A 24,760-nucleotide genomic window follows, 5' to 3' on the forward strand; every position below is an offset into this window, starting at 1 on the left:
GACTTACTACAACGTGTGACTTTAAATCCATTCATTAACAACATATTTAACATTTACAACTGCAGACACTGATGGATAAAAAGCACTTCGTTAATGACATTGATGGCTCATTAGAAACTGAAAAACTCATCTATTGATGGATTACCATCAGCACTGTTAACAGAAAGAATAAATTCTGGTCAAAGGGATTTTTTTTTTCACAGCCTTCTAATTCAACAGTTGTTCTTATCAATAATTTATCGTTAAGTTATAAAGGAGCATAAAAAGGTTGTCCCATGTTTGTTTAAATTTATGGTTTCAGAGGCTAAAACGACTACATACTACTGGATTGTCTGCCCAAGACTTGATTTTACTGGATAAAATATACATTCATACAGCACTACAAACATACAACACTAATACAATAAAAACATAAATCCACCAATTTCACTTACATTTGATTCAAACCTAGACTGACCAACATCAGTTTTTTAGGGTAGCAAAACCTACAAATGACTTACTACAGCATGTGGCTTTCTTGCTTTTCTCCTAGTAACAAGCAAGAAGTAGTTGCCCTCCAAGGACAAATGTTTGTTTATGGCCCAGGTTGTCTAATTTTTGTATTTGTGTATTTTAGACTCTGTCTGGTGTAACAGAGCAGATGATCGAACCAGATGCAGTTGTGACCTACTATCACAGGTACATCCCACGCAGTAACGGGCCATGTGATTCTTCTCACTCATAGACTGATAATTCTGCGCTGGAAACAAAAACAGCCACCCACATACAATAGCTTTAAGTTTTTAGCGTGTCTTTCCAAACACACCGTACCAGTTACTCAGGATGATTTACAAACCTCATTGTAAATTCAGTTCAGGGCTTTTTTTTTTTTTTTAAAGATTCATAGCCCTTGCATTAACAGTAATATGTATCATTACTCTATGGCACTATTCTGTCTCTGAACTGCTGAGTGGATTGTTCTAAATATTACAATAATAAATTAGCAATAACTATTTTAGGTAACTGGGTTATGTTAGACACAAGGTCAGTAAAAGTGACCTTGTGTTTTAAATGGGCTGAGTTTTACAAGGTTAGGGCCACTCCTTGTGTATGTACAGTACATGTCTAGAGTGATTATAAGTGCTTGTTTACTGTCCTCTAAATGATTGTATTCTTGCACGCACTGTGCATTTGTAATCATGTTGTTATCTGTTTCAGAATTCAAAACAAGCAGGATACTCTGGTTGATTGCAATCATCCTGTGCGTTAAATCATTACATTCATACAATAATTATTCAACAATAGTGTAGAATTGAAGGTTGGTGCATTTATTTTACCATCTGCTGGAGCTGTTGGCCAATCATCGACTGATGCGCAGCTCCTCTCTTCCCATAAGCCTTTGCAGGAGCTCGGTGGTGCTAGCTGCTAAGCTAGCAGGTTCAGTTGGTAATCTGTCAGCCTGGAGCTAAAAGCACGCACACTGCTGGGCTCTGCACTCTTCCGGATTACTCTCCTTTGATGGGTAACGTCAGATTTTTTTCATTTTGTTCACTAAGATACAGGGGGCCGAGGTAACTGAATGTTAGCTAGTGTTTAGATGGAAAGTGGACGGTGAACGTTAGCCAGGTCACGTATTGTCTTAATCTTATCAAGACAATACTTGCTATCGTCTTTAACGTTAGACGTACAGTAAATATGCCCTGCACCTCAGGCTTTCCACGGTTGCAGAAAGACAGCTGTGACTGTCATCCACCTGGATTTATCAGTAAAAGACAATCATTATAGTAACGTTTTCCGACTCTAGAAGCTAGCACGCAAACCTGTCGAGTTGATGTGGTTAACTTATTAACGGAACATCTGGTAGCTAGCGTTAGCTTGTTAGCATATTCGTGATATCTAGTTAATATTAAACTAACCAGGATCATTAAACTTCGATGTATTACGTTAATGTAACTTATGGGTTGACGAGCTACACGTATAAACTAGCTGCGTGTGATTGAGCTTACACAGGATAATGTCCCAATGGAGGTATTTTAGTGCTTTTAAGTTTGAAGCAACGCGGTGATGTCTGGCTAGCTGCCCAGCGATATCTGACTAAAAGTCACCCAAGTCAAAAATAAATAAACTAAATAAACAGAGGTGCCACTCCTGAGTCGAAGAATACTGTTCATGGGTATCGGGTAGTTCGCATAAGAGATTATGAACACTGAGGAATGTTTTCGTTGATGTTAACATGCCATCATGTGAGCAGCTTGGACTCTGTGCTGCATTCACAGTCTGTCCCATAAATGCGGGGCTGTAATCGTTATCTTTGTCAGGCATCCAGACTAACAGAGCCTTTCTTGTTGGATATATTCATCTCGTCCAGAAGGTCTGAGAAATAATAGTCTTCCTACTGACAGCGAGGCTATTTTTCAGCCAGGCTGAGCAGATGTAAGTGCCAGGTTAATATCCCAACACTGTGTAATGCAAAGAGAGTCCCAGCCTGAGAAGTGAGCGGATTATGATGGTGTTGGATTTGCGCACACAGGGGAAACAGGAACACCTATTAGTGCTGTGAGGAAACACAGGCCACTGCGCTCAAAAAACAAAGAAAAGATCTCTCACTCTCCCCCATACTTCCTTTCACTTGTGCTTCTGGTCAGTGATGGTCCATCTCTGGAAGGCTGAATACATATTTTTTGCATGCTCCATTAATCAAAACCTTTCCTAACAGCTGAAGAAGACCCTCTGATGTGATTCCAGCTTGCTGCTTGTGATGAAGGACAGACGCGCTGCCCATGCTGCCACAGTAGATATGCTGTCGCTATGCTGCTGAGAGAAGAATGACATTTGTCTCATTTTAATTCCTGGAGCTGCTTCGGGCAGAGTTGAGGCTTGCTTCAAAAGTTGCTGCTCTAAGCCAAGTTGGTCTTTTTTCTCAGCCCAATTCTTTGCACCGTCGCAGCCTCGTGTGCAAACTGTTATGGCACTGGAGGCCAACTAAGCAAAAGGGCTGTACTGGATGATTAGACTGTGCCGTGGGAGTGGGGACTGGACCAGGAGAGCAGGCCCACAGTGACACAGATCATGCTGCAGGGACACTAGGGTCCCTGTTTGAGCCCCTTCTGTGTGGCGCTTGTTTTTTTTTTTTTTTCTTTTCCTGCAGTCTCATCGTTTTGGATGGTTGAACACAAGGGCTACTTTGAAGGAGCCCACCGGTGGCTGTGGTTTGGCCAAAGCTGACAGACAGCTTGCCAGCTATTGCTGATTTAGTACCCTTGTCCACTGCTACCACTGCTGTAGCCCTCCAGTATGGTGAGTGGAGGCTGGAGGCATCGCAGGAGTGTAACTGAACTGTTAATACTGGTGTAGCTGGTTACTTTCCTTTTCCCTGCACTGCGAGGGATTGCATCCAAGTTTTCAAGGACTTCTTTTTTCCTCTGTGCCGGACAAAACACCACAGTCAAGGTCATTTAAAAAATTCCAACCCCCGCAAAGAAGACCGCTCCAGAGGAAGATGAAGCTGAGGAAGCAGGTGACAGTGTGTGGAGGGGCCATATTCTGTGTGGCTGTATTCTCACTGTATCTGATGTTGGATCGAGTCCAACATGACCCTGCAAGGCGACAGAATGGCGGGAACTTTCCACGGGTAAGAATCACTGCTGTAGTGATGGTGCATACAGTATGACTGCAGTTATTTTTGTTGCTCATCTTTTGCATGTTTTGTTGGGATGCATCAGAAGTTAGATGACAGCACAAATGAACATTTGCCCAACTGCTGATTACATTAGTTAGATTTCTCACATGCTGTGTTACATTCATGCATATGTATTCTTTATTTTTGAATATTGAAATGTATATAGACCCGTCCATCATGTAGCTACTGTTGTTTTGATGTTTTTTAAGGCTGATTGATCTCATACCGCTATTTGTTACCTTGGCTGAATCAGAAGATTTTTCATTGCAGGTCATCTAATTTCCAGTCGTCAGACTAAAGTCTGTTCATAGTAACAGAGAAGAAGAATGTGGGCTTGGTTAACAGATGTTTTGTGATGCTGTACAGCTGTGTGATTTATTATCTCTGTGTGCGTTTTAGAGCCAAATCTCAGTTCTGCAGAACCGGATAGAGCAGCTGGAGCAGCTTCTGGAGGAAAACCACCAAATCATCAGCCACATAAAGGACTCTGTGATGGAGCTCACAGACACAGGAGCTGTGTCTCCCAGCGGCCACCTGCCATTCAGAAGTGCCAATGGTTCCTGGGTCCTGCCGTTTGACGGCCGCCCCACTTTCCTCGCTGTCAAGCCCCAGGATTGCCAGTTTGCTGCAGGCAGCCGTGGTCAAGCAGATGTTCAGGTGAGCTTACTGTACTGCTAGTCGTTGTTCTCTTAGATTAAATGCTAAGTAGCTGATTGCTTTTTGTGTTTGGTGAGCAAATGACGAGCTGACGTTTCATCTTAGATGCTGGACGTGTACTCCCTCCTCAAGTTTGACAACCCTGATGGCGGTGTGTGGAAGCAGGGCTTCGACATTACTTTTGACCCTGACGAGTGGGACAATGAACCACTGCAAGTGTTTGTGGTCCCCCACTCCCACAATGATCCAGGTGACTTGAGCAGGCATAACACACACGCAGCAAAGCTTTGTTAAAAGTTGTATGTTTCTCTGTGCGAGTTTAAAAGTCCGTCTGATCAAACTGCAAATTGAGATTCAGCTGAAAGCAGCATAAAAATGACATGTTGTCCACAGACAAGCAGCCGTAAGGCCTTACCTGAGCAGGAGCTCGTGATGGGGACAAGGAAATCATTCAAAATTTGACTCATTTGTCCTGCTTATTATTAGCATAATGCTGACATGATTGACGGCTTAGCCACAAACAATGGAATTACAAAGATATTGGCAAGGGAAAAGTCGAGCTATTTATAGGTCGGATTGGCTGAGATTTTATTCTGGACTGACATTTCCATTAAACTTGTTTACCAGCCTGCCGCATGCTCGCTAACTTGACAGTTATTGATATGCGGACAGGCTGCGGAGACCTGCAAATTTTGTCCATCAACAATAGGAAAGAGGCTTCATGTGAAGCTGCATTTGATTAAACTCTGCTGCAAAGTTTTCTTCAGCAATCAGTTATGCAGCAGTCAGTGTCACGGGCTTCTAGATGGTAGGCGGGCTTTGCAACCAGAAGTCGTATTGTCAGCTCACACTGAAGACACATGAATGCAGGTTCATTGGTAATCGGCTCATTTCCTTAAATGCAAAGAAGGGATTTTAAAGGTTTCAGTGAACTACAGGTAAGCAGGTCAAACAGTGAGTAACACAGCCTTAAAGAGACTCCAGTAAATAGTCCTGTCCCTCACAACTGACTATGAGCTGTACTTCACTCTGCTATCGCCACTTCAGTGTCATTGCTTCTGACTGAACTGCAGGATTATGTGGAACTTTGATCTACCTCGATGAAACATATTAGTCTACAATATGTGAGCTAAATATTTGACAGGACGTTTCTGGGCTGTGCTATTCTACACTGTTGCACACTGCAAAGTGCATAGAAGATGCTTTTTAGTCACTTTCTTTGAAACCACTCTGCTAAATAGCTTTCTGAGGGGAACAGCTCTGCTTGAATAAAATATGAGTTTTATTTTTTGATCCGTTGCAGCAGTTCTTCCACTGAGTTGAGTCTCTTACCTGGCCGGGCTTCTTGGCTTTGTGTCAGGGGGCTAGATAAAGGGAGTGGGGATGGGCGGGGATGTGTTGTTTCAGAGACAATCCAATTTATAGTGGACAGTCTGTTTGCCAACTGTTGTACAGATTGCACATATTTAACTTCTTGTCTTGTTAGGTTGGATCAAGACTTTTGACAAGTACTTCACAGACCAGACGCAGCATATTTTAAACAACATGGTGGTGAAGCTGGCCGAGGATCCTCGCAGGAAGTTCATCTGGTCTGAGATTTCATTCTTCTCCAAATGGTGGGAGACTGCAGACATACACAAGCAGGATGCTATGCGCAAGTGAGTCACGGCTTAGTTGAATTTCCTCACATAAATTGGAGAATTTATCTTGATTTCTTTGATGCCTACCAGCCTTAAGTGCAGTGTTTTACACAATAGATCGTATCTGCTGGCAGAGTGTGGTTTCTCTAAAAATAGCTTGTTATCTGGTTAATGTGACTCTCCCTCTGTAGGGGTGGATTATCCTCACCTTGCTTTCCTAATCCTCTCTGTTCAACAGGCTGATCCTTGGAGGGCAGCTAGAGATTGTGACAGGAGGCTGGGTGATGACGGATGAAGCCAATGTTCACTATTTTGCAATGATAGACCAGCTCATTGAAGGACATCAGTGGCTGGAGAGGAATCTAGGTACTTAACCAATCAGAAATGATTCCTTTCTCCAGCCTTTTCAATCAAATGATGATAAAATGTTTAAGATGCTCTCTTCTCTCCATGAAGTCTCAGGATTTTTGCCTTCACTCCAGTTCTTTTCACTACATTTAAGCCTGAAGTTGAAATGACACTGGCTCTCTCAGTTGTTGATGGTAAAATCTGAGCCTGTCATCCCACATGCAGCAGCTGTGGCCTCTCACTCAGTGGGTGATAAAGTACTTTGTGCTACTTTCAGTGCTCCCTGCTGAGGGGAATGATTTTCTAAAAGATGCACCCCTTCCTCTCTCTGAGCATAAACCTGAACTATTTCCTTCCTGCTTGCTGTCATAGGTGTAACTCCCCGCAGTGGGTGGGCGGTAGACCCTTTCGGTCACAGCGCCACGATGCCCTATCTGCTGAAGCGGGCCAACCTGACCAGCATGCTCATCCAGAGGGTCCACTACTCCATCAAAAAACACTTTGCCTCCACGCGCAGCCTGGAGTTTATTTGGAGGCAGGCCTGGGGTGAGTGGACCAGGGCCAAACGATGTTGTCTGATTCATGTGCTCGTCTTTGTTAAGCTCATTGCAGAGTGAGTCATGCCACTTGTCATGGTGTGTAATAGCCTCAGAGGACCGATCTTCATTATTATTTCTTAATGAACTGGACATCTGCTGGAGATTTACTGTCCATTTGTTCCTAATAGAAAAATCCTCTGATATTACACCGTTTGATTTGTGGTGGCTCTTTTGGAGATTCATTTTGTGATGCAGTGTTGTAATTTACTTTTTGCTTCTTCACAATGACTTTTGACAGTCCGCAGAGAACACTGTGGATGTGAACTTAAGTTGGCAACATGTTTTGTGTGTCTGTGATCACAAATACTGCCCTTAGTCAGGGCAGAACATGCTATATTGGTCTGTTTCATTCTGCTCTTCAGAGCCTGTTGTCTACAATGGATGTCTCTCGGGTAGGGTTGCAATGGGTCTGTACATTTCTGGAAAATTTCCAAGTAAAAACTAAGCTGGGAATTTTGGAAGATTTTGCACATTGCAATATAAAAACTGTTCCGTTTTAGGAATTTATTTGGGGGGGAAATGCTCATAAAAAAGCAGTACTGGGTCTTATGGCATGTTTTGGTTGATTGAATTGTCTCTTCTGTCACACAAATAATTTTTCAGCATCTCATTAAATAGGAATTCAGGATTCGGTGGCCCGCTCTACTCCCAAGTTCTATTTGAAGGGTTCTATTTGAAAGATTCCACCTTGAATATTCCTGTGATCATGCATCCCTGCTCTCAAGCCCATGTTTTTATTGTTGCTTTGCTGCCTCGACAGACTCTGGGTCGAGCACAGACATCTTCTGCCACATGATGCCATTCTACAGCTACGACGTGCCTCACACCTGTGGGCCCGACCCGAAGATCTGCTGCCAGTTCGATTTCAAGCGGTTACCAGGTGGTCGGATAAACTGTCCCTGGAAGGTGCCACCAAAAACTGTGGTGGAGGCCAATGTAGCAGAGAGGTGAGACATGTGGGGGTGACTACTGTAGGTCTTTCCTGACTTTCTCCTAGAGAACAAATTGTAGTATTAGAGCTGGACTGATCTATCGGCTGGGCTGGTTATTGCAGATATGTCCTTGTTGGTGTATGTTAGAGCTTGGAAATCGATTGTCATAAAATTAATCTGCTACTATTTTGATTATCTTTTAAGTCACTCATCAAGTAAAAGTGCCAAGTATTCTGTCGTCCCAGCTTCTGAGAGGGGAAGAATTGCAAGTTTTATTTGTCTTGTGTGATGTTATAATGATGTGATGAGACATTTGAAGACATCAGACATCAATTGAGAATTAGTAGATGATGAATGATTGTTAGTCACAGCTGCAGTGTATATTTTGGCTGATTAAATAACAAGAAATGTCAGTACAGACTTGCAAAAAATGTATGAGGTAATTTAAAAACAGGGTTTCCATTACATAGTTTGTCCACCACCTGACGGTTATGTTTCAACTGTAAAATGTCCCGCTCAGTATGTCTCTTGATCTAGTCTTGAATAACCAAAGTTCAGGGATCCTAATTAAACATAGTTGTTTGTGACATGTTTATGTAAGCAAAATTTGGTTCCAGTGACACACACTCATGCACAGCAGATAGGTCGCTGCTGTTAAAACTCTGTTATCTGTACAAATAAACTAAACTTGAACTCGTGCCAATGACAGCAGCCAGTGAAGGTGGATGAACTGACATAGACTGCAGATAGTCTTGCAGTCTCGTTAAGCTGCCATAAGAGGACCTAAAGAATTTTCCAGAGGACATATTTCAGCAGCTAATGGAAAATACCCCCAGGCTTAATTTGGTCCTCCTCTCTCCAAGGTCGTAGTGATTTCCTCCAAAACTGGCGTACGCAGAGCCAGCCAGTTTGGATGCCAAGAAATGTGTCCTCTCAGTTACCCCCCCCCTCCCTCTTCCTCTCTCTCAATCAGGGCACACCTGCTCCTGGATCAGTACCGTAAGAAGTCCAAACTGTACCGCAGCAAGGTACTCCTCGTCCCTCTGGGAGATGACTTCCGCTATGACAAGGCTCTGGAGTGGGATCAGCAGTACATCAACTACCAGAAGCTGTTTGACTACATGAATTCTCATCCAGAGTTGCACGTGCAAGTGAGAGAATAATTTTGTCAACTGTCACAAACGGCGTCGCCTCTTTCATTGTTTTTGCGCTTCTCAGTGCGCCATGTTCCAAGTATCTCCGCGTACAACCTTTCTTGTGATAATGAATCATGCAGCGGCATTTTAACTTGCTGACAGAACAAAGAATCTGTCGCGACTCGATGTTTGGTTCAGGAGACGCCATGTAAGATGAAAGGCGCGTGCATAATAATGAGAACTTCTCCTTTTCTCTTCTGTTGAGCTGTGTTAGACTGAAGCGTGTGTTTTGTGTCGTCTGTCTGGCTCCTCCAGGCTCAGTTTGGGACTCTCACAGACTACTTCAACGCTGTATTCAAAGCACACGGAGTGGCCCAGGGATCCAGACCGCCGGACTACCCGGTGCTGAGTGGAGATTTCTTTGCCTACGCAGACCGTGAAGACCATTACTGGACTGGCTATTTCACCTCTCGGCCCTTTTACAAGAGCTTGGACCGTGTAATCGAGTCACACCTCAGGTAGGGCAGATTTAATCACACCTCCCTGATGCCTTACACCCTCAACCTGCGGGGTATTAATGACACCGTAGCTGCTGATATGAGTATCCCTACAACCTCAAATCGGCTGTGTAAAACGTAAATAAAGCAGAATGTGGTCATTTGCTCGTCCTTTTTGACATGCATCCTTTTACATTACAAACAAGTGTATCCAAATGAGGGAGATTTCAGAGCTTTACATGACAAATAACCTGATTTTTAATCACATGTAAAGTCTCAAAGTTTAAAAATGAAATAAGAATGCTGAAAGGACATTTTTGGAAGTGAATAACTTGAACTCACCTTCAGCTAGCTAATGAAGCTGCTGTCTGTTAATCTACTTCCAGGGGCGCAGAGATCCTCTACAGCCTGGCGGTCGCAAACGCTCGGCATGCTGGCATGGAAGGCCGCTACCCGGTCTCAGATTACGCCCTGCTGGTGGACGCGAGGCGGTCTGTCGGCCTCTTCCAGCATCATGATGCCATCACCGGCACCGCGAAGGAGAATGTTGTCATCGACTACGGCACCAAGTGAGGATCTGAGGGTTTAGGAAGAAATGAGGGTGTGGATTGGATAGATTGAATTAAAAAAAATTAATTTACATGAAATAGAAGAGCTGAGCCTCCTCTCACTGTGGCTATTTCATACCCTCACATTCAATACTTTGAAGTGAAATAACAAGGCGTGTGCTGTGACTGCTGCAGCGAGCCATTGATTCTCCCCCTCCACCTCCCCAGATTACTGCGTTCGCTCATCGGTCTGAAGAGAGTAATCATCAATGCTGCTCATTTCCTGGTGATGAAGAACAAAGAGTTTTATCGTTTTTACCAAACGGAGCCCTTCCTGGAGACGGTAAGAGGAGGCAAGGAGGGACACTTCTGCCGCTCTGTAATTGTTTGAAAAACCTGCATGTTTTGTTCCCTGTGTAAGTATTTACTGTGTTTTCCTTGTTATGTTTTTCATTTTGAAGGATGACAGACGCGCTACTCAAGACTCTCTGCCTCAGCGCACTCTAATCGAGCTGGACCCAGCAGGGCCGAGGTATTATCAGCATTCCTCTCGCTCTTTACATCTCCTCTGCCTCCCCCCCTCACTCCCCCCTCCACCGTCCTGTGCTTCTGATTGCTTTTTCCTTCCCTCTGCCAGGTACCTGGTTTTGTTCAACCCCATCGAGCAGGAGCGGCTGTGTGTGGTGACGGTGTTGGTCAACACGGTGAGGGTGCGGGTGCTGACTGAGGATGGACAGACCCTCCCGGTGCAGCTGAGTGCTCAGTGGAGCTCTGCCAGTCAAATGAGTGCAGAGGTATTTGAGGTAAGGGACTAAATTCATTAGTATCTGCACAGCAGAGTCTGCACTGGATCGGTTCAGTCAGAGAGCTTCTGTGCTCTTGACAGCGCTCACAGCCCAGTACAAAGTCAGTATAGTTACAAGCTTGACTTGGAGAAAAACAAACTTGAAGCGTTCTTGGGGAGTATTGCTGCATATATTTAAAAAGTTGGATGAAGCCTTGTGGCTCCAGAGGGAGCTGTGCGAAGTCTGATAAATTGCCTCAAGTGATGTCGCTTGAGTCAGCGTCTGTCGGGGCTGAAGATTGCAAGTTTGAAAATGGAAAGAAAAAAAAAATCAGAGGATGAGGAGTTAGAAAGGAGTGAGTTCACTGCACATGTTTCCCTCTTCAGGACACAAACTATTGACTCAGAATCGGCTGGAGCTCAGATGATACAGAGTCATGACGCTGGTGGTTTGACCCCGACTCCTGATGTCCAAATGCAAACAGTCCTTGAGCCAGATACGAAAGACCAAATTGCTCTGTGTGTGTGTGTGTGTGTGTGTGTGTGTGTGTGTGTGTGTGTGTGTGTGTGTGTGTGTGTGTGTGTGTGTGTGTGTGTGTGTGTGTGTGTGTGTGTGTGTGTGTGTGTGTGTGTGTGTGTGTGTGAGAAATTGCTTTAGAGAAAAGCGTTTGCCAAGAGAATGTACGAGGCATAATATATGAATAAAATTAAAAGTTCACAAAATAGAACAGATTTTTGAATAAAAAGGCCTCAGAGCCATCAGGTTTCTCTGTCCTTTGGTGTTTACCTGCAAGCGAGCACTAAACCCACTGAAGCAGCTCAGATTGTATATAGAGACGGCGTCCACGTGTATACTGGTATTTTATGAAATATGGGTTTTCTCCTTTGTTCTCAAAACACAGTTGAAGCACTGTCAAGATCATGTGAGACCAACAGATGGCGATATAAGCCTAACCCTAAAGCCATGCTGGCCAATCAGAAGCCTGAAAAAAGCATTTACTGGCACATTTTGACAAATACCTGTCTACGTGTGGACTAGGGGTGAATCTGCAGGGCAACAAAAACACAACATTTGCTTCGCCACCACTGTGCAGGTGAATTCACTGCGGCCAAATGAAACACTCTCCACCCACAGAAAGTAATGAGTTTAAATGTAGCTGAGAAAACAGCGCCATTAACATCGTCCCTCATTGTGTTTTAATTACAGCACTGTTGCTAATGTGTAAATGCTTTTAACTTTTAATGGTCAACACCAGCATCCACATTAACAGGGACAATGAAGGCAGCAGCTTTGTGTGTTTGTTCACATCCAACCATTCCTCTACCCTCCGTCCGTTCAGGCGACGTTCATGGTTCGCCTGCCGCCGCTGGGTCTGGCCGTGTTCCATCTCTACGACTCTCCGGACTCGCCCATGACGCTCCGCTCTGACACCCTGCTCAGGCTGTCCGGCCGGGGCGCCACCGCCCGTGCCGTGGACCCGCTTCCGGTCCGCTCCCAGCAGTCCGACCCTCAGACCTTCTACATCAGCAGTCAGTCTCTCACGCTGGGCTTCTCCGGAACCACCGGCCTGCTGGAGGTTTGCCTTTTATCAACTCTTACTTCATGTTGACTTTACATCTGAACTCAGGATCCGCTCATCTGTTTTAACTTTGATCTTCTGGTGGGGCAAGAAAACCGTGATCTTGATTTCTCTATAAACCCTGCCTGTGTGATCAAAGTGAACATGGCATGTCTTGTTGCTACTCAAACAGCCTTTCATCTCTTTTTTTTTTCCTAATTCAGTTTTTTTTTTCTTCCTCTGCAGAGTATCAAGCGAAAGGATGATCCTCAGGAAGTGAAGGTTCAGATGCAGTTCATGGTCTACGGCACTCGTCCCTCGAAAGACAAAAGTGGAGCTTATCTCTTCCTCCCTGATGGGAAAGCAAAGGTATTCTCTCAGTTGTTGTATCTCAGATGTTTACTTGCCTCTCAGAAGGCTTTGATAGTTCTCCCTCGTGTGTTGTGTCGCTGTATCATGCTGGGTTGCTCGGGGCAGAAGGCAGGCAGACTGGGTGCTGCTTCATCTTTTCCTTGATTTTAACAGTCAGTGTAAGGTTTCAAATCCTGCACTGTACTCAATCACTTATTCTGTTGGTGGCTCCTTCTACTTCTCTCTCAGTCATTTTTTTTAGCACATATTCTGCTCCTGACTCTTCTTTCTCTCTTCCTGCTTTCAGCCCTACAACCAGAAAGAGCCCCCGGTGGTGCGCGTTGTGGAGGGACCTCTCTTCTCTGAGGTGGTGGCACACTACCAGCACTTCCAGCAGACCATTCGCATCCACAATGTGCCAGGTAATAAAGCCACAAAACTGCACAATGGAATGAGTTCAAATGGCTTTTTGCAAAAGCTTTTTATGCTTAGTTAAAGGCACCAGATGGTACACTACAACCAGGGAAAATAAGTTCAGCAAAATTACATTTTATAATTAAATTTGGGACTTTTTCCCCTTCAGCTGCCTATTTTTTACTTTTAAGCAGGCACATGTGAAGTGCTATTTTCAAGTGCATTTGCAGATCACGTTTTCCAGTCACTTCCCATCTGTGCAGCCTGAGTTTCGTTCTTCGTGGTGTTGTATTTTCAGGGGTGGACGGGTTGTCTATAGACATCACCACCATGGTGGACATCAGAGATCAGACCAATAAGGAGCTAGCAATGAGACTGGTCACTGACATCCAGAGTGGAGACGTCTTCTACACGGATCTCAATGGCTTCCAGGTCGGTCCCATCATCCGCTGCAGCAGAGAAGAGTTAACTTCTGTTTCTTTGTGTGCTATCACAACACACCGACGCGTATCTCCGTCTTTTCTCACGCTCTGTCTTTGACATCCTGCGTCGGATCTCTTCTTGTAGATGCAGCCTCGTCGCCACTACCTAAAGCTCCCCCTGCAGGCCAACTTCTATCCCATGCCCAGCCAGGCGTACATCCAGGACAGCCATCACCGCCTCACGCTGCACACAGCTCAGTCTCTGGGTGTCAGCAGCCTGGAGAGTGGTCTGTATTTTAATACGTTCTATTTAATGTCATTATGTCATTATTTCAATGAAAGCTATTCCTGTCACCGCCTCCAGCCTTTTATGGACCGGTGTTGTATCGAAGCACATTGAGCATCTCTCCCCCTTGTCTATCAAGAGGTTTTCAGAGAGCAAAGCAGCTCATGCTCTCACGTTAATGTACTGAGCTAATCCTTTTATCATCGCTCTGTGAGTAATGGTGCCGTTCGTAAAGGACGAACAGCTAATAATGTTTGTCTGCATTGACTGATGTCTGGAAGTTCGGTACTCGGGCTTGGTATGAACGCTGTCCCCGCTGCTCCTCCTCCTCCTCCTCCTCCTCCTCCTCCTCCTCCTCCTCCTCCTCCCTCAGGCCAGCTTGAAGTGATTATGGACCGGCGGCTGATGCAGGATGATAATCGTGGGCTGGGTCAGGGCCTGAAGGACAACAAGAAGACGGGTAACCGCTTCCGGCTGCTGCTGGAGAGGAGATCCACGGGCAACAAGGTCAGTAAGATGATGGCGGAGGCGGGTGTGGAGGCTGGCTGAGTGCTCTTGAAATTCCCGTATAGCACATCTGATCTGTGTGCTGAATGACACCGTGTAAGCTCTGTGAAATGTACGAGTGCTGCATCCTTCACTCCTGTCTTCATATGTTTCAGATCCCCGTCTGTCCTTCTCTGTCATCCTCTCCTCGCTCTAACTTTCTTTTCCTTCTCTTCTTTGTCTGCTTCATTACCTTCAGCATGATGGCGCCTTTGCCAAACTCTCCTCCTTGTTTCATTCTCTCCTCTCCAAAATGTTGAGTGACGGAGTTCAAGAGGTAATGTTGCCGTGGCAACAGTGAGGATGCTTGTTAGCCCGCATCATAGTCTGCGCTGTAGCTCCAGTTCCTTTTTTTTTTTTTCCCGCTTCCCTTCACCTCATAGCTGACGCCAAACCGGTCCATCTTTACGACAGCGCCATTCAAAGTAATAAATGATACCATTTATCAAGTAAATGAAGACACATTGGCAGAGAATTCGAGGCCTTGGTTGCAGTTTTATCATCCAGCTCTGTGATGCAACTGCTGAAGGTGCTTGGGATGAAGTTACCACAAAACATCAAAGATGATCTTTGAAACACTAGAATGCCATTAATATCAAATTGACATCACAGCGCTGTGGCTGTAAGAAACCCAGCGTAGATCGATTTGTGCTGTGTCTGGACTAGAATTAGAAATGTACCTCGTACTCCAACAGAGTAATTAGAGCCTCTTCCTCATGTAGTGCAGTAATAGCAAATTAATGACTCACTGATGCTGTAATAGTAACAGTGTCGCTTAATGCTTAAATTTGCCTTTGTGCCCCCCCCCCCCCCCCCCCCACACACACACACAGATGACGGACAGTGCAACAAATAGCTTCCCGTCGATACTCAGTCACATGACCAACAGCTTCCTGAACCACGATGTCTTGGCGCTGCCCGTCCTCCCAAAACGACGCGGCATCCCTCCTCTGCAAACCTTCGCCCCTCTCAAGTCCATCCTGCCGTGCGACTTCCACCTGCTCAACCTGCGCAGCATCCAGAGCCAGGTGACGGGACAAGAGCAAACAGCATAACACACACACACACACACACACACACACACACACACACACACACACACACACACACACACACACACACACACACTCAGACACACACACACGCACGCTAACTTTGGTTTTAGATATTCTGTGTGTTGATTTGACCTGATTGTGTGTGTGTGTGTGTGTGTGTGTGTGTGTGTGTGTGTGTGTGTGTGTGTGTGTGTGTGTGTGTGTGTGAGCAGCAGGACCCCCACTCTCCGTCGCCGTACACAGCCTTGCTTCTTCACCGTCTGGCGCTGGACTGTGGCCTGGAGGCTCAGAACCTGGGATTCAACTGCACCACCACACAGGGACAGGTGAGGGTAGACACACACACACACACACACACACACACACACACACACACACACACACACACACACACACTAAAACAAAAAATAATAATGTATGTAAATGTATTTACAACTAAACTCTCGACCCTTTTTTCATGAGCAGAGATTTGTTTGGTTGTGAAATAGTAACTAAGTGCATTGTAACAGCCACTGTACATAAGTGTAGTATTTTAATTAAGTGTATCTGTTCTCGGCTGCTTTATATCCTTCTACTACATTTCAGAAGGAATGGTTGTGAATAGGACGCTTTATTCCAGATTAAACTATCACAGTGTGTAAAGCAGGTAACATTACAGTGCTGCTGTCAATGCAGCAGTGATAACCCAGTGAAATGATAATGCAGCACTGTCAGGGGCCTTAAGCAGAACTTTTACTGTTGATACTTTAAGCACATTTATTAGCTAATGCACCTTTACTCCTTAAAGCTGTGTGATGTGTAAGATATGGCCTGAATTTCAGTTTAAAACATTAAACAGACTCAGGTCAGATAATAGTGCTATTAGCTGCATGGCTAACTGTGCTAACTAGCTAAAAGCAGCTAATAGCTACAGCCAAAGATAGCTCCAGCAAAGCGTACAGTGGGCAGCATTTAGTACTGACTCTGATGATGTGCTGTCCCCAAGCTCTTTGGACACTGGACAGGTGTTTTTCCTGTTCTGGAGAATTGTTTTAAGTGTTTCTACTACTTCAGTAAATGATCTGAATACTTCTTTTCTCTTGTTTTCTTCCCACTCTTAAGTTAGACTTTCCAATTCCCTACACTGAATCTGCAGCCTGACTTGTATGTGTGTCTGTGTTTCTGACGCCCGTCTCTGTCTCTCTCTGCAGCTGAATGTATCGGGACTGTTCAAGAACCTGGACCTGCAGCTGCTCCAGCCTATGTCCCTGACTCTGATGCACTCCAGCACGCCTCTGGCCAACGACTCCTCCATCAGCCTGGATCCCATGGAGATCTCTGCATTCAAGCTCAAATTGCGCTAACAGCCGTCCGGAATAAGAGAGGCAATCAAAACCCACCAAACTCCTTGGACCAAGAACCAGGCCCCACGCCGGGCCACAGACTGGCAGCAGAGGGTTCTGGGTCTCTCTGTTTTGTCAAGCAGAACCACAAACACTACAGCTCGGAGAGAAAGGGTCCACTGTAACAGGACTGACTGCACGACAAGAGGGGCAGACGATAGCTGTTACCGTGGACGTCTCCGAGAGCAGCAGACCCCGGATGAACTCGCAGCTGTTCCAAAACTAGAAAGACTGCCAGAACCGCTCATCAGACACAGCCGGGTATCTGTTCGTCTCTGTAATCGAAAATGAAATCTCATTTAGTTCTGCTTTGTAAGACCTTGTGTCTTTTTCTATCTTTGCTCCATCGTGGACTGAACTACTGAATGTAAATATCCCAAATGATGGGGGGCGGGGGGGCGGGGGGGCGGGGGGGGCTGGGACTCGTGCCACATCAGAGTGCAATTCACGAAGCTTTATTTGATGTCTGGGTTTTTCATTTTTTTAATGTACGCAGCGGAGAAGACACGCATCTCAGCGGTTTTGTTTTTGTACCTGTCAATGTGACGTCGACTGCACTTCGTTTCATTTTTGCGACAGACTCGAATGCAGCAAAGCGAATGTGCGGCCTCCTCATGTCAAACTCTGCAGCCCTCTTTAGCGATGAGGCCGAGAGTCCCACGTCAGTCACTTCACGCCAAGGTGATCATTAATCCGAGTCAGATGAACGTTTACCTTCTGTTCGCTGTTTTTGCTTGTAGATAATCAGAAGGCTTTCATTGCTTCGCTTCTTTTCCCCCGTCCTGACGAGCAAACGGTGGAAGGTCTGCGCATCTGAAAGCCCCTGTCCGTCATTCCTGTGCTTGGACTTCACTGCTGAGGTGGTAGTGTTGTTTACCATGCTGTATGCAGTAGAAGACTAGACAAAGACGATACCTCGTATGTACCGTACGGCAGATATATCAGTGTGAGTGTGTGTGTCTGTATGTAGCGTATGTTGAATACTTGAGGGGTTTTTTGGGGTGTGTTGAGGTAGCAATGTGTACTATCAGGGACCATTCACAGTACGTTCGCTGTCATCGATCTGTTTGTGTGTCTGTGTTGAGCAGTGGGTCATATCATGGCAGGACAAAGGGAGCATCCCAATGAAGACCAGGAAATTAAAGGGGTAGTTCACCCAAATTACAAAAATAGTGAGGTTGGCTCCACCGGTGTGTGGCTATGCGGACAGATTTGTTTTGGAGATCTCAGTGTGGAACTGCTACGATAAATCGTTTACTGAGTAACCATCATAAATGTCAAAAAAGGTGGAAAAAAAAGCTCATTACAGTTCCCCAGAGCCCAAGGTTCCATCTTTTTAATCACTTGTTTTGTGTAAAGAGCAACTCAAAGCCCAGATATATTAAAGATTTTAAAAGCAGCACATTATTCATTCCAGAGGCTGAATCAAAGAATATTTTCCATGTTAACTTGGTAAATGATACCTGAGGGTGGATGAAATAAAATTGTTCTGGATATCATTTTCTTTTGAACATTACAGCACTTTATCTGTCTCTGAGATTTCTGCTATCACCCTAGTACAATGAAGCCTAATGAAATTTCATTTTTGGTGTTTGATGCGTTAAAATGTTTCATTAAAAAGAAAAAAAAAAGGACAGCAAGTGGTCTTTTTTGGAAAAGAGTTCCCTTCACTGTGGATCATCCTCAGACCTCGCTGTGATGTCTAAGAAAGAACCAGTTCCACACCACAGGCTAATGCTAAGCGGGCTTTGAGTGTGTTCACACTGGAAAAGTGATGAGATGAAATAAACAGAAGGCAGGTAAAAAATGCTTGATTTTTGAGTGAGCTCACAAAGGAAATGGAAGAATTAAAACAGCTTCAGCAAAACACAGATTGCTTAATTTCCTGCTTGTATTAAAACCATAAAATATGTAGTTTACCGTAATTACAGATCCGGTAACAATAAAGATTGGTATATAGTATATCTAACTGGTACAGAAAGGGGACAAAGCAATTAACTGTGTGACCAAAACCAAAACTGTCTGCATGTCAACATGCCACTGAGTGGACTTCAGAGAGACGATATGTATACTTTTGTCATTTTTGGGTGAACTAACCCTTTAAGAAGAAGTCGTATCAAAGCTTAATGCAGAAGAAAATAAGTTTCTTCGAGAGAGCTGCAGTTTTTTTTTTTTTTTAAATTTCAGCTCCACAGTGCTTCTTATCCCGGGGCAGTCTCGAGGCACTCGGCCTGTTTCTGGTGTGTATCCGCCTCCGCCTTGGCCGTGGAGGATGTTGTCATGTGTGTCCAAAGCTGAGGCCGGACATCTCACAGCCCACCTGTGTTCCACTTTGTCCTGTGCTGCCACTTCACTCTGTCCCACTGTGTCCCATTTTCCACAGCAGCTCTGCTTTGTTGCTCCCCTCCTCTGTCCTGATGTGTAGTCTGCCATACTTCAGTACATCCTGCCGTCCTGCTCACTGCGAGCCCTGCAGCCCCCCCCCCCCAGCTGTGATTAACATTTCTGTAAGGCCAGACTTCACTGCATCTTGAATTTGCACTTCTCCTGTCGTCTTTCTCACCTTGTCATAACCATCTCTCCCTCTTTGTCGACATTGCGTCCGAGTCTCTGTATAAACGTCTCTTCTTTTCTAAATGTGACACGTGTTGTAGCGCTGTTTTTGTTTGTTCAGAGGTAATATATGAAGGCATGGTCTCGTCTGTATTTGTTTATTCATGATGGGTTAAAGCTGCAGTAGAGGTGGTAAGGGAATAATCAAAATATAAAGATTGTCTTTCTAAAAAAAAGCTTCAGTTCATCTGAAATGAAATGGATCTCTTCTGTCTCTTTAATGCACTGGTGACTCTACTGTATCATTTACTGTACTGTTGTTGTCATGCTGTTTTTTTGCTCTAAGAGCTTGATCAGTTTTATGTCAGTAGGGGGCAACATTGAGTCAGAGCAGCAGTACAGTCCTTATCTTCAGATGCTGTCAGTCTTGGATATCCTTTCAGGTTGTCCAGTGCTGCACTTGTCAGTGATTGGCTGCTAAGGACTCACCCTGACATTAAACAGAGCAACTCACACTTGAAATCACATGTAATTAACAGCAGTGTGTTTTGACCCATATTTATGCCTGTGTGAGGCGAAGATGTTGACAGTGGTGATCAGACGCTGAACATGAAGAAGAAGCGTTTCTTTGTTCACGCTACACAAAGATGGATCAGGGACGCAGAGGGAGAAAAAGTGAGGATGGCTGAGAGTGATCACTGCACTGCATGTGTGGAGGAGAGAGGAGTGGCTGTGGGGGGGGGGGGGGGGGGGCTGAGGAGGCACCCTGGGGAAACTCAGCCTCTGCATTTTACTACAGACTGCCAGCTGTGTTTCTCAACCTTTCTGTGCTGGAAGAGAGGGAGAACTGACGCTCTGCTGCTGCCAGATTCAGCACAAAACACACCCATAATGTTTGACCAGCTGGAATAATGAGACTGGAACCTCAGTGTCCAATTGATCTGAATGTGAAATCGACTAATGGGGAGCTGATTTGTTGTTGTAATTAATCTAATATTTCTTGCTGCCAAGCCTAGTTAGCAGGCGGCATCGTACAGAACATGGCAGCTTATTAATACAAGCTAAAGGGCGTAGAGGAAAAGAAGGCACAGAAACTGAGCACGGCTCCATGTGTAATGAAGATGTGAGTGAGGAGATAAAAGCTTTTCAAGCTCATCCACTATTTTTTTTTTTTTTGAACTACTTGAGCTTATCCACACACACCTTTACTTTCACACACGCACATTTATAATGCAAAGCATGACGCATCCGAGGAGCTCTGAATTGTGCAGCGAGTTCTCCCGGCAGATCTAATTATGGGCCACAGAATGAATGTACCTTCACCCATGAACCCAGTTACCTGCCTCTGTAGAGCGTGTTACAGTGGAAACCTGCTAATGAACAAAGCTGCTGCCGGAGGGCATTGTTTTCCTGCATGCAAACAAACCTGTTCCATTTATATTAATTTAAACTTTAAGGGGCGACCACATTGAAGCTTGACAAAACAGCTTCTTGGAGGCTTTTTGGCAGTGCGCTCGCTGCAACTGGATAGGAGGGAGAATGCTGGCGCCCTGTTAAAGCGAACGCCTGGAGTAAACACGCTTGCAACAATGATGTATGGCTATGAAGAAGTGATGAGCCATCTGTGCTGGCATGTCAGGGGCTGCATTTAGGATGCATAAACCCTAAAGGTTTACCAATCTGGCAGTAAAGGCACACAGAGTCTACAGTATCTATGCAACAGCCAAAGTCATTTTATTCCAGCATGAAACTGATCTCCACAATATTAACATCCACTGTCAGTTAAATAAAAAAAGGATATAAAACAAACATAGAAAATGCGAGACAAGATCTCTTCATTTCTTAATCATTGTTGCCATCCTGACATTTAGATCCAAAGGCTTCTATTGAGCTTGTATGGCGGCAAGGTTTCAGTGTTGTAGATGGGAGATAAAGCAGGTATTTGTCTTTCAATGTATGGCGCTCGCAACAGAAAGGGAAAGAGCTTTACAACTGATGAAGACGTTCTGGGAGAAAGGCCCCAAAATCAATATGTGCTCTGTGGGGAAAATGAAGAGAAAATGATCTTATTTCTTACCAGCTGCAACCAAGAAGAAAAATGTTGTAAAGGTCAGCCAAGAAGCTTTTGGCAAAGTGTTTTTTTTTCTTTCTAATTTAATTCAAAAACAGGATTGCTTCTACAAGTCAATGAGATTTTGTGACTGATATATCTGATGTGTCTATGCTGCCGTGGCAATTCCCACTGTGCCTTGATTGAAAACAGAGCATCCTCCACAGTTTCCCGCTTATCAAACAGCCTACGGGATGTTTTATTATGCTGTCCCAGTACGCTGCAGAAATCCTCAATTTAAAGTTTTCTTACTATTAATGAGCAGCATGTCGACCCCTGGCCCGCAATCTGCCAGGAATCTGATCAAATATAACGGCAATTTCATACAACTCTGCCTGTGCTGATGTGCCAGATGTTTGCGTTGGGGGCAAATCAATGCATATTTGGAAAAGTAATGCACTTCACTGGTTTAGACTCTGCTCATTTTACACATCAAGTTCAGTTTACTCATCACAGAGAGCACTGCTCAGCCCGTCAGAACAGTTCTAACATTTTCTTTAGTTCTGAAGGAGCTTTGACAAGAAAATAAAAACAAAGATATTTTGAGGGTTATTCTGAGCTCTGAATGGTTGTTGGGCTTGGAGACTACATTTTTTCCCAGAAACTGGGGCTGTGGTGCTTCAAAGATATTTACCCACAGGGGGGCTCTAATGCTTCATGCTGCTGAGTTGGATTGTGGGAAACGTAGGATTCAGGGTTTTGGGGCCTTGGACCTACACTTGGGAGCAGCAGTCATGATGTAGCAGTAGCAGTCATGAATCTGCTGCGTTGATGTTGACCTTTCTGCCTCTTGTAGGTTCCCAAACTTCCGGGAGAGCAGAACCAAATTTCTGAAATACTCCTCAAAAACCCCTCAAATGGGACAGGATAAGGTCAGGAAGGTCACTGAAGTAAAAACAAGCAGTTGCATAACACCTCAAATTGGTAATGAAGAGTCAAATGCATCATGAATACATTTGACATCAAAATATTAATTAATTCAGATAAATTAACAAATGTAAATAAATACACAGAAAAAGAAAAGACTGACTCCTTGATGCATTTGGACGGGGTGCTGATGGGACGGTAAGGCCTACGCTTTGTGGTTTTTCTGAGCCTGTGTGATTCTCCCTCGTGTGCCCACTCCGTACAGTCACATCTAATTCTGATGCAGGATGTTGTGGTGTCAGACACCACTACAGCAGATGCCGCTTCGCCTAGATCGAGCTCTGCGTCTTGATAAAAGCTGTCCTCTCGCTGTGACCGTCCACTTCCTCGCTGTCTGATTCAGACTGGTAGGCGATCATGTCCTCGTCCCCCCACACAGTGGGGATCCCTTTGTAGCATATCCGTGCCTTCCTCTCCCGTCCTTGGCCGAATCCAAAACCAAAGCCCACCCGTACCCCTCTCGTCTCTGAATACGCACAGGGCAGTTTGGTCCTCCAGCCCAAAGAGGCACCACCTGAGCGCATCTGCAGTGAGAGGAAGACCCCGATGAAGGCAGCCAGGATGAAGGCACAGCTGAGCACGGCCACGACTGCGGGCAGCTGAGTGGACGGAGCTACGCTGAGCCCCGGAGGTTCCTCGCTTTCTCCGCCGTCGTCGTCTGCTGCTGCTGGGATCCCCCCCTCCGGCTGGGCTCCGTGACCCTGGACTCCCCCAGCTAGTGGGGATTTACGCTGGACCTGGTTCTGGTGCAGGCAGGACGTGAGAACCAGGTGGCTGTGAGGCGGGCAAGACAGACAGTCTGTCGGTCCGGTGCCAGAGCAGGTGAGGCAGGCGGGGTTGCAGGGCAGGCAGGCCTGGACGGAGGACAAGTCCACCCAGTTCTCCAGGGAGAGGTTGAGGAGCTGTGGGCCCGAGGTAAAGCCCGGCGGACACAGCTTCACACAGCCCTGGAGGAAGAGGGAGAAGCCGGGGCTGCACTCTGGATGGAGCGTGGGAGATGAAAACAACTCTCATGAGATGCAATAAAACACAAAGAAAATGGCATCTACGGATAACTGGTCTCATAATGTCTCACAATATTCTTGGAAGGTGACTGGAAAGAACTGCAGCGTGTACAGTTTAGGGCTGCAGCAATGCATTTTTTTCATCATTTGCTGTTTGTTTTCTTGGCTCATTGATTCATCATTTGCTCTGTAAAAGGTCAGAAAACAGTGAAGAATGGCCATCACAGTTTCCCAAAGCCCAAAGCGGTGTCTTCAGTTGCTTTTTTCATCAGATCAACAGTCCCAAACCCCCAAATCTTTGATTCTACAGTAGTGTAAGACAAGGAAAACCAGCAAATTGTCACATCTGAAATGCTGGAACTATCAAATGTTTGTTTTAGCATGAAAAAAATGAATTCTTTATATTTGTTGAATTGTAAGCACGCCTCTAATTTGCTATCATTCAGAAAGACAAACTTTTCCCTTCCAGGAACCTTCCAGTTCATTTCTGGGAAGTTATCAGGCAACTGAGGCCCTGCAAAATAAAGTGTAAGCAGTAACTATTGAAATGCAGATTCTCACTAAACTATGGCAAAGCCTCGAATGATTGAGAAGAAAGCGCCTCATTGCTTGGAAACAGAGCGACGCTTCCGACCTCATCTGCCTTTCCACGAGGGAGCCATCCTCCTCAACAGTTGTTGACAACGTAGCACCTCTTGCACTGACGCAGTTTTAATCTCCCCTGCTGCTTCTCCATACGTCCCACACTCTGATTTAAACTAATATGACATATGGCAGAGTGCAGCGTAAACAGATGCATGAGAGGCTTGCAAATGGCCAATCTGCATTCACAACACTTGCTTTTCACAAGTTGGAATACCCAGCACGGTCTGACCAAAAGCCTGTTTAGTAACAATGACTTTGTGCCAATGCTAATACATACAAGCCCATTCAGTGTAATTGGCTCCCGTTTGAAGTTTGTGTGTCGGCAGAAGCCTGAATGATCTCACCGATACAGATCTGCTGGGCGTCAAAGGTCTTGCAGCTGTTGTTGGACGGCCGTGGGAAGTCAGATGATGAGGGGTTGACGACGCTGGGTCCAGTACCCCACAGGATGAGGGTGAACTGACTCAACACACCTGAGAGAGAAGGGGGGGGGGGGTGTTGATGTGGACAAGAATATCAATGCAACACTTTTCAGAGGGGGGACAGAGCGAACTGGCTGAGAGGAGGATGGAAGGAAACGGAGCGGAGCAAACGTGACACTGGAGGAGGATCGACATCAGCAGAGGACAGAGATGCGCTCACTTCTCATTTCCCTGGCTGCTCAGAGTAAACAAAACCACGGGAAAGCTCTAGGACTTAACGAGGTA

General features: G+C 45.3%; 2 protein-coding genes across 5 annotated transcripts in view; one reads left to right on the forward strand and one right to left on the reverse strand.

Moving 5' to 3' along the window:
* Nucleotides 1-1,386: 1,386 nt before the first annotated feature.
* On the forward strand, nt 1,387-22,093 carry man2a2 (mannosidase, alpha, class 2A, member 2). 3 transcript variants are annotated; one of them, XM_070972893.1, is made up of 24 exons: nt 1,387-1,501; nt 2,696-3,610; nt 4,058-4,315; nt 4,421-4,565; nt 5,802-5,973; nt 6,194-6,321; nt 6,676-6,849; nt 7,663-7,849; nt 8,808-8,985; nt 9,286-9,488; nt 9,854-10,036; nt 10,244-10,358; nt 10,477-10,547; nt 10,653-10,818; nt 12,140-12,376; nt 12,605-12,727; nt 13,017-13,131; nt 13,422-13,555; nt 13,691-13,832; nt 14,205-14,338; nt 14,577-14,654; nt 15,211-15,405; nt 15,645-15,758; nt 16,623-22,093. In XM_070972893.1, exons 2-24 carry the CDS (start codon nt 3,479-3,481, stop codon nt 16,773-16,775), a joined length of 3,537 nt encoding a protein of 1,178 aa, XP_070828994.1. In that variant the 5' UTR covers nt 1,387-1,501; nt 2,696-3,478; the 3' UTR covers nt 16,776-22,093. The 3 variants fall into 3 exon arrangements, with proteins under 3 accessions (XP_070828994.1, XP_070828996.1, XP_070828995.1); XM_070972895.1 differs by lacking the exon at nt 14,577-14,654 and having other exon boundaries at nt 16,623-18,873; XM_070972894.1 differs by lacking the exon at nt 1,387-1,501 and having other exon boundaries at nt 1,557-3,610.
* The window catches only part of furinb (furin (paired basic amino acid cleaving enzyme) b), a 73,725-nt gene continuing 70,041 nt past the window's right edge, over nt 21,077-24,760 (reverse strand). For both annotated transcript variants that reach the window (XM_070972896.1, XM_070972897.1), the window contains exons 15-16: nt 24,398-24,526; nt 21,077-23,383 (exon numbers count right to left, since the gene is read on the reverse strand). In XM_070972896.1, coding sequence (XP_070828997.1) covers nt 22,674-23,383; nt 24,398-24,526 — 839 coding nt within the window. In that variant the 3' untranslated portion in view covers nt 21,077-22,673. The remainder of the gene's footprint in view (nt 23,384-24,397; nt 24,527-24,760) is intronic.

Source organism: Chaetodon trifascialis, chromosome 10 (assembly GCF_039877785.1).
Source record: "Chaetodon trifascialis isolate fChaTrf1 chromosome 10, fChaTrf1.hap1, whole genome shotgun sequence".
Lineage (NCBI taxonomy): Eukaryota > Metazoa > Chordata > Actinopteri > Chaetodontiformes > Chaetodontidae > Chaetodon > Chaetodon trifascialis.

Excerpts from the sequence above, each read along its gene's own strand:
- man2a2 (XM_070972893.1), top strand. The coding sequence starts at position 3,479 with ATGAAGCTGAGGAAGCAGGTGACAGTGTGTGGAGGGGCCATATTCTGT. Across the intron at positions 6,322-6,675 it reads GTGGCTGGAGAGGAATCTAG|GTGTAACTCCCCGCAGTGGG; the intron begins GTACTTAACCAA and ends TTGCTGTCATAG. Across the intron at positions 14,339-14,576 it reads GGAGATCCACGGGCAACAAG|CATGATGGCGCCTTTGCCAA; the intron begins GTCAGTAAGATG and ends CATTACCTTCAG.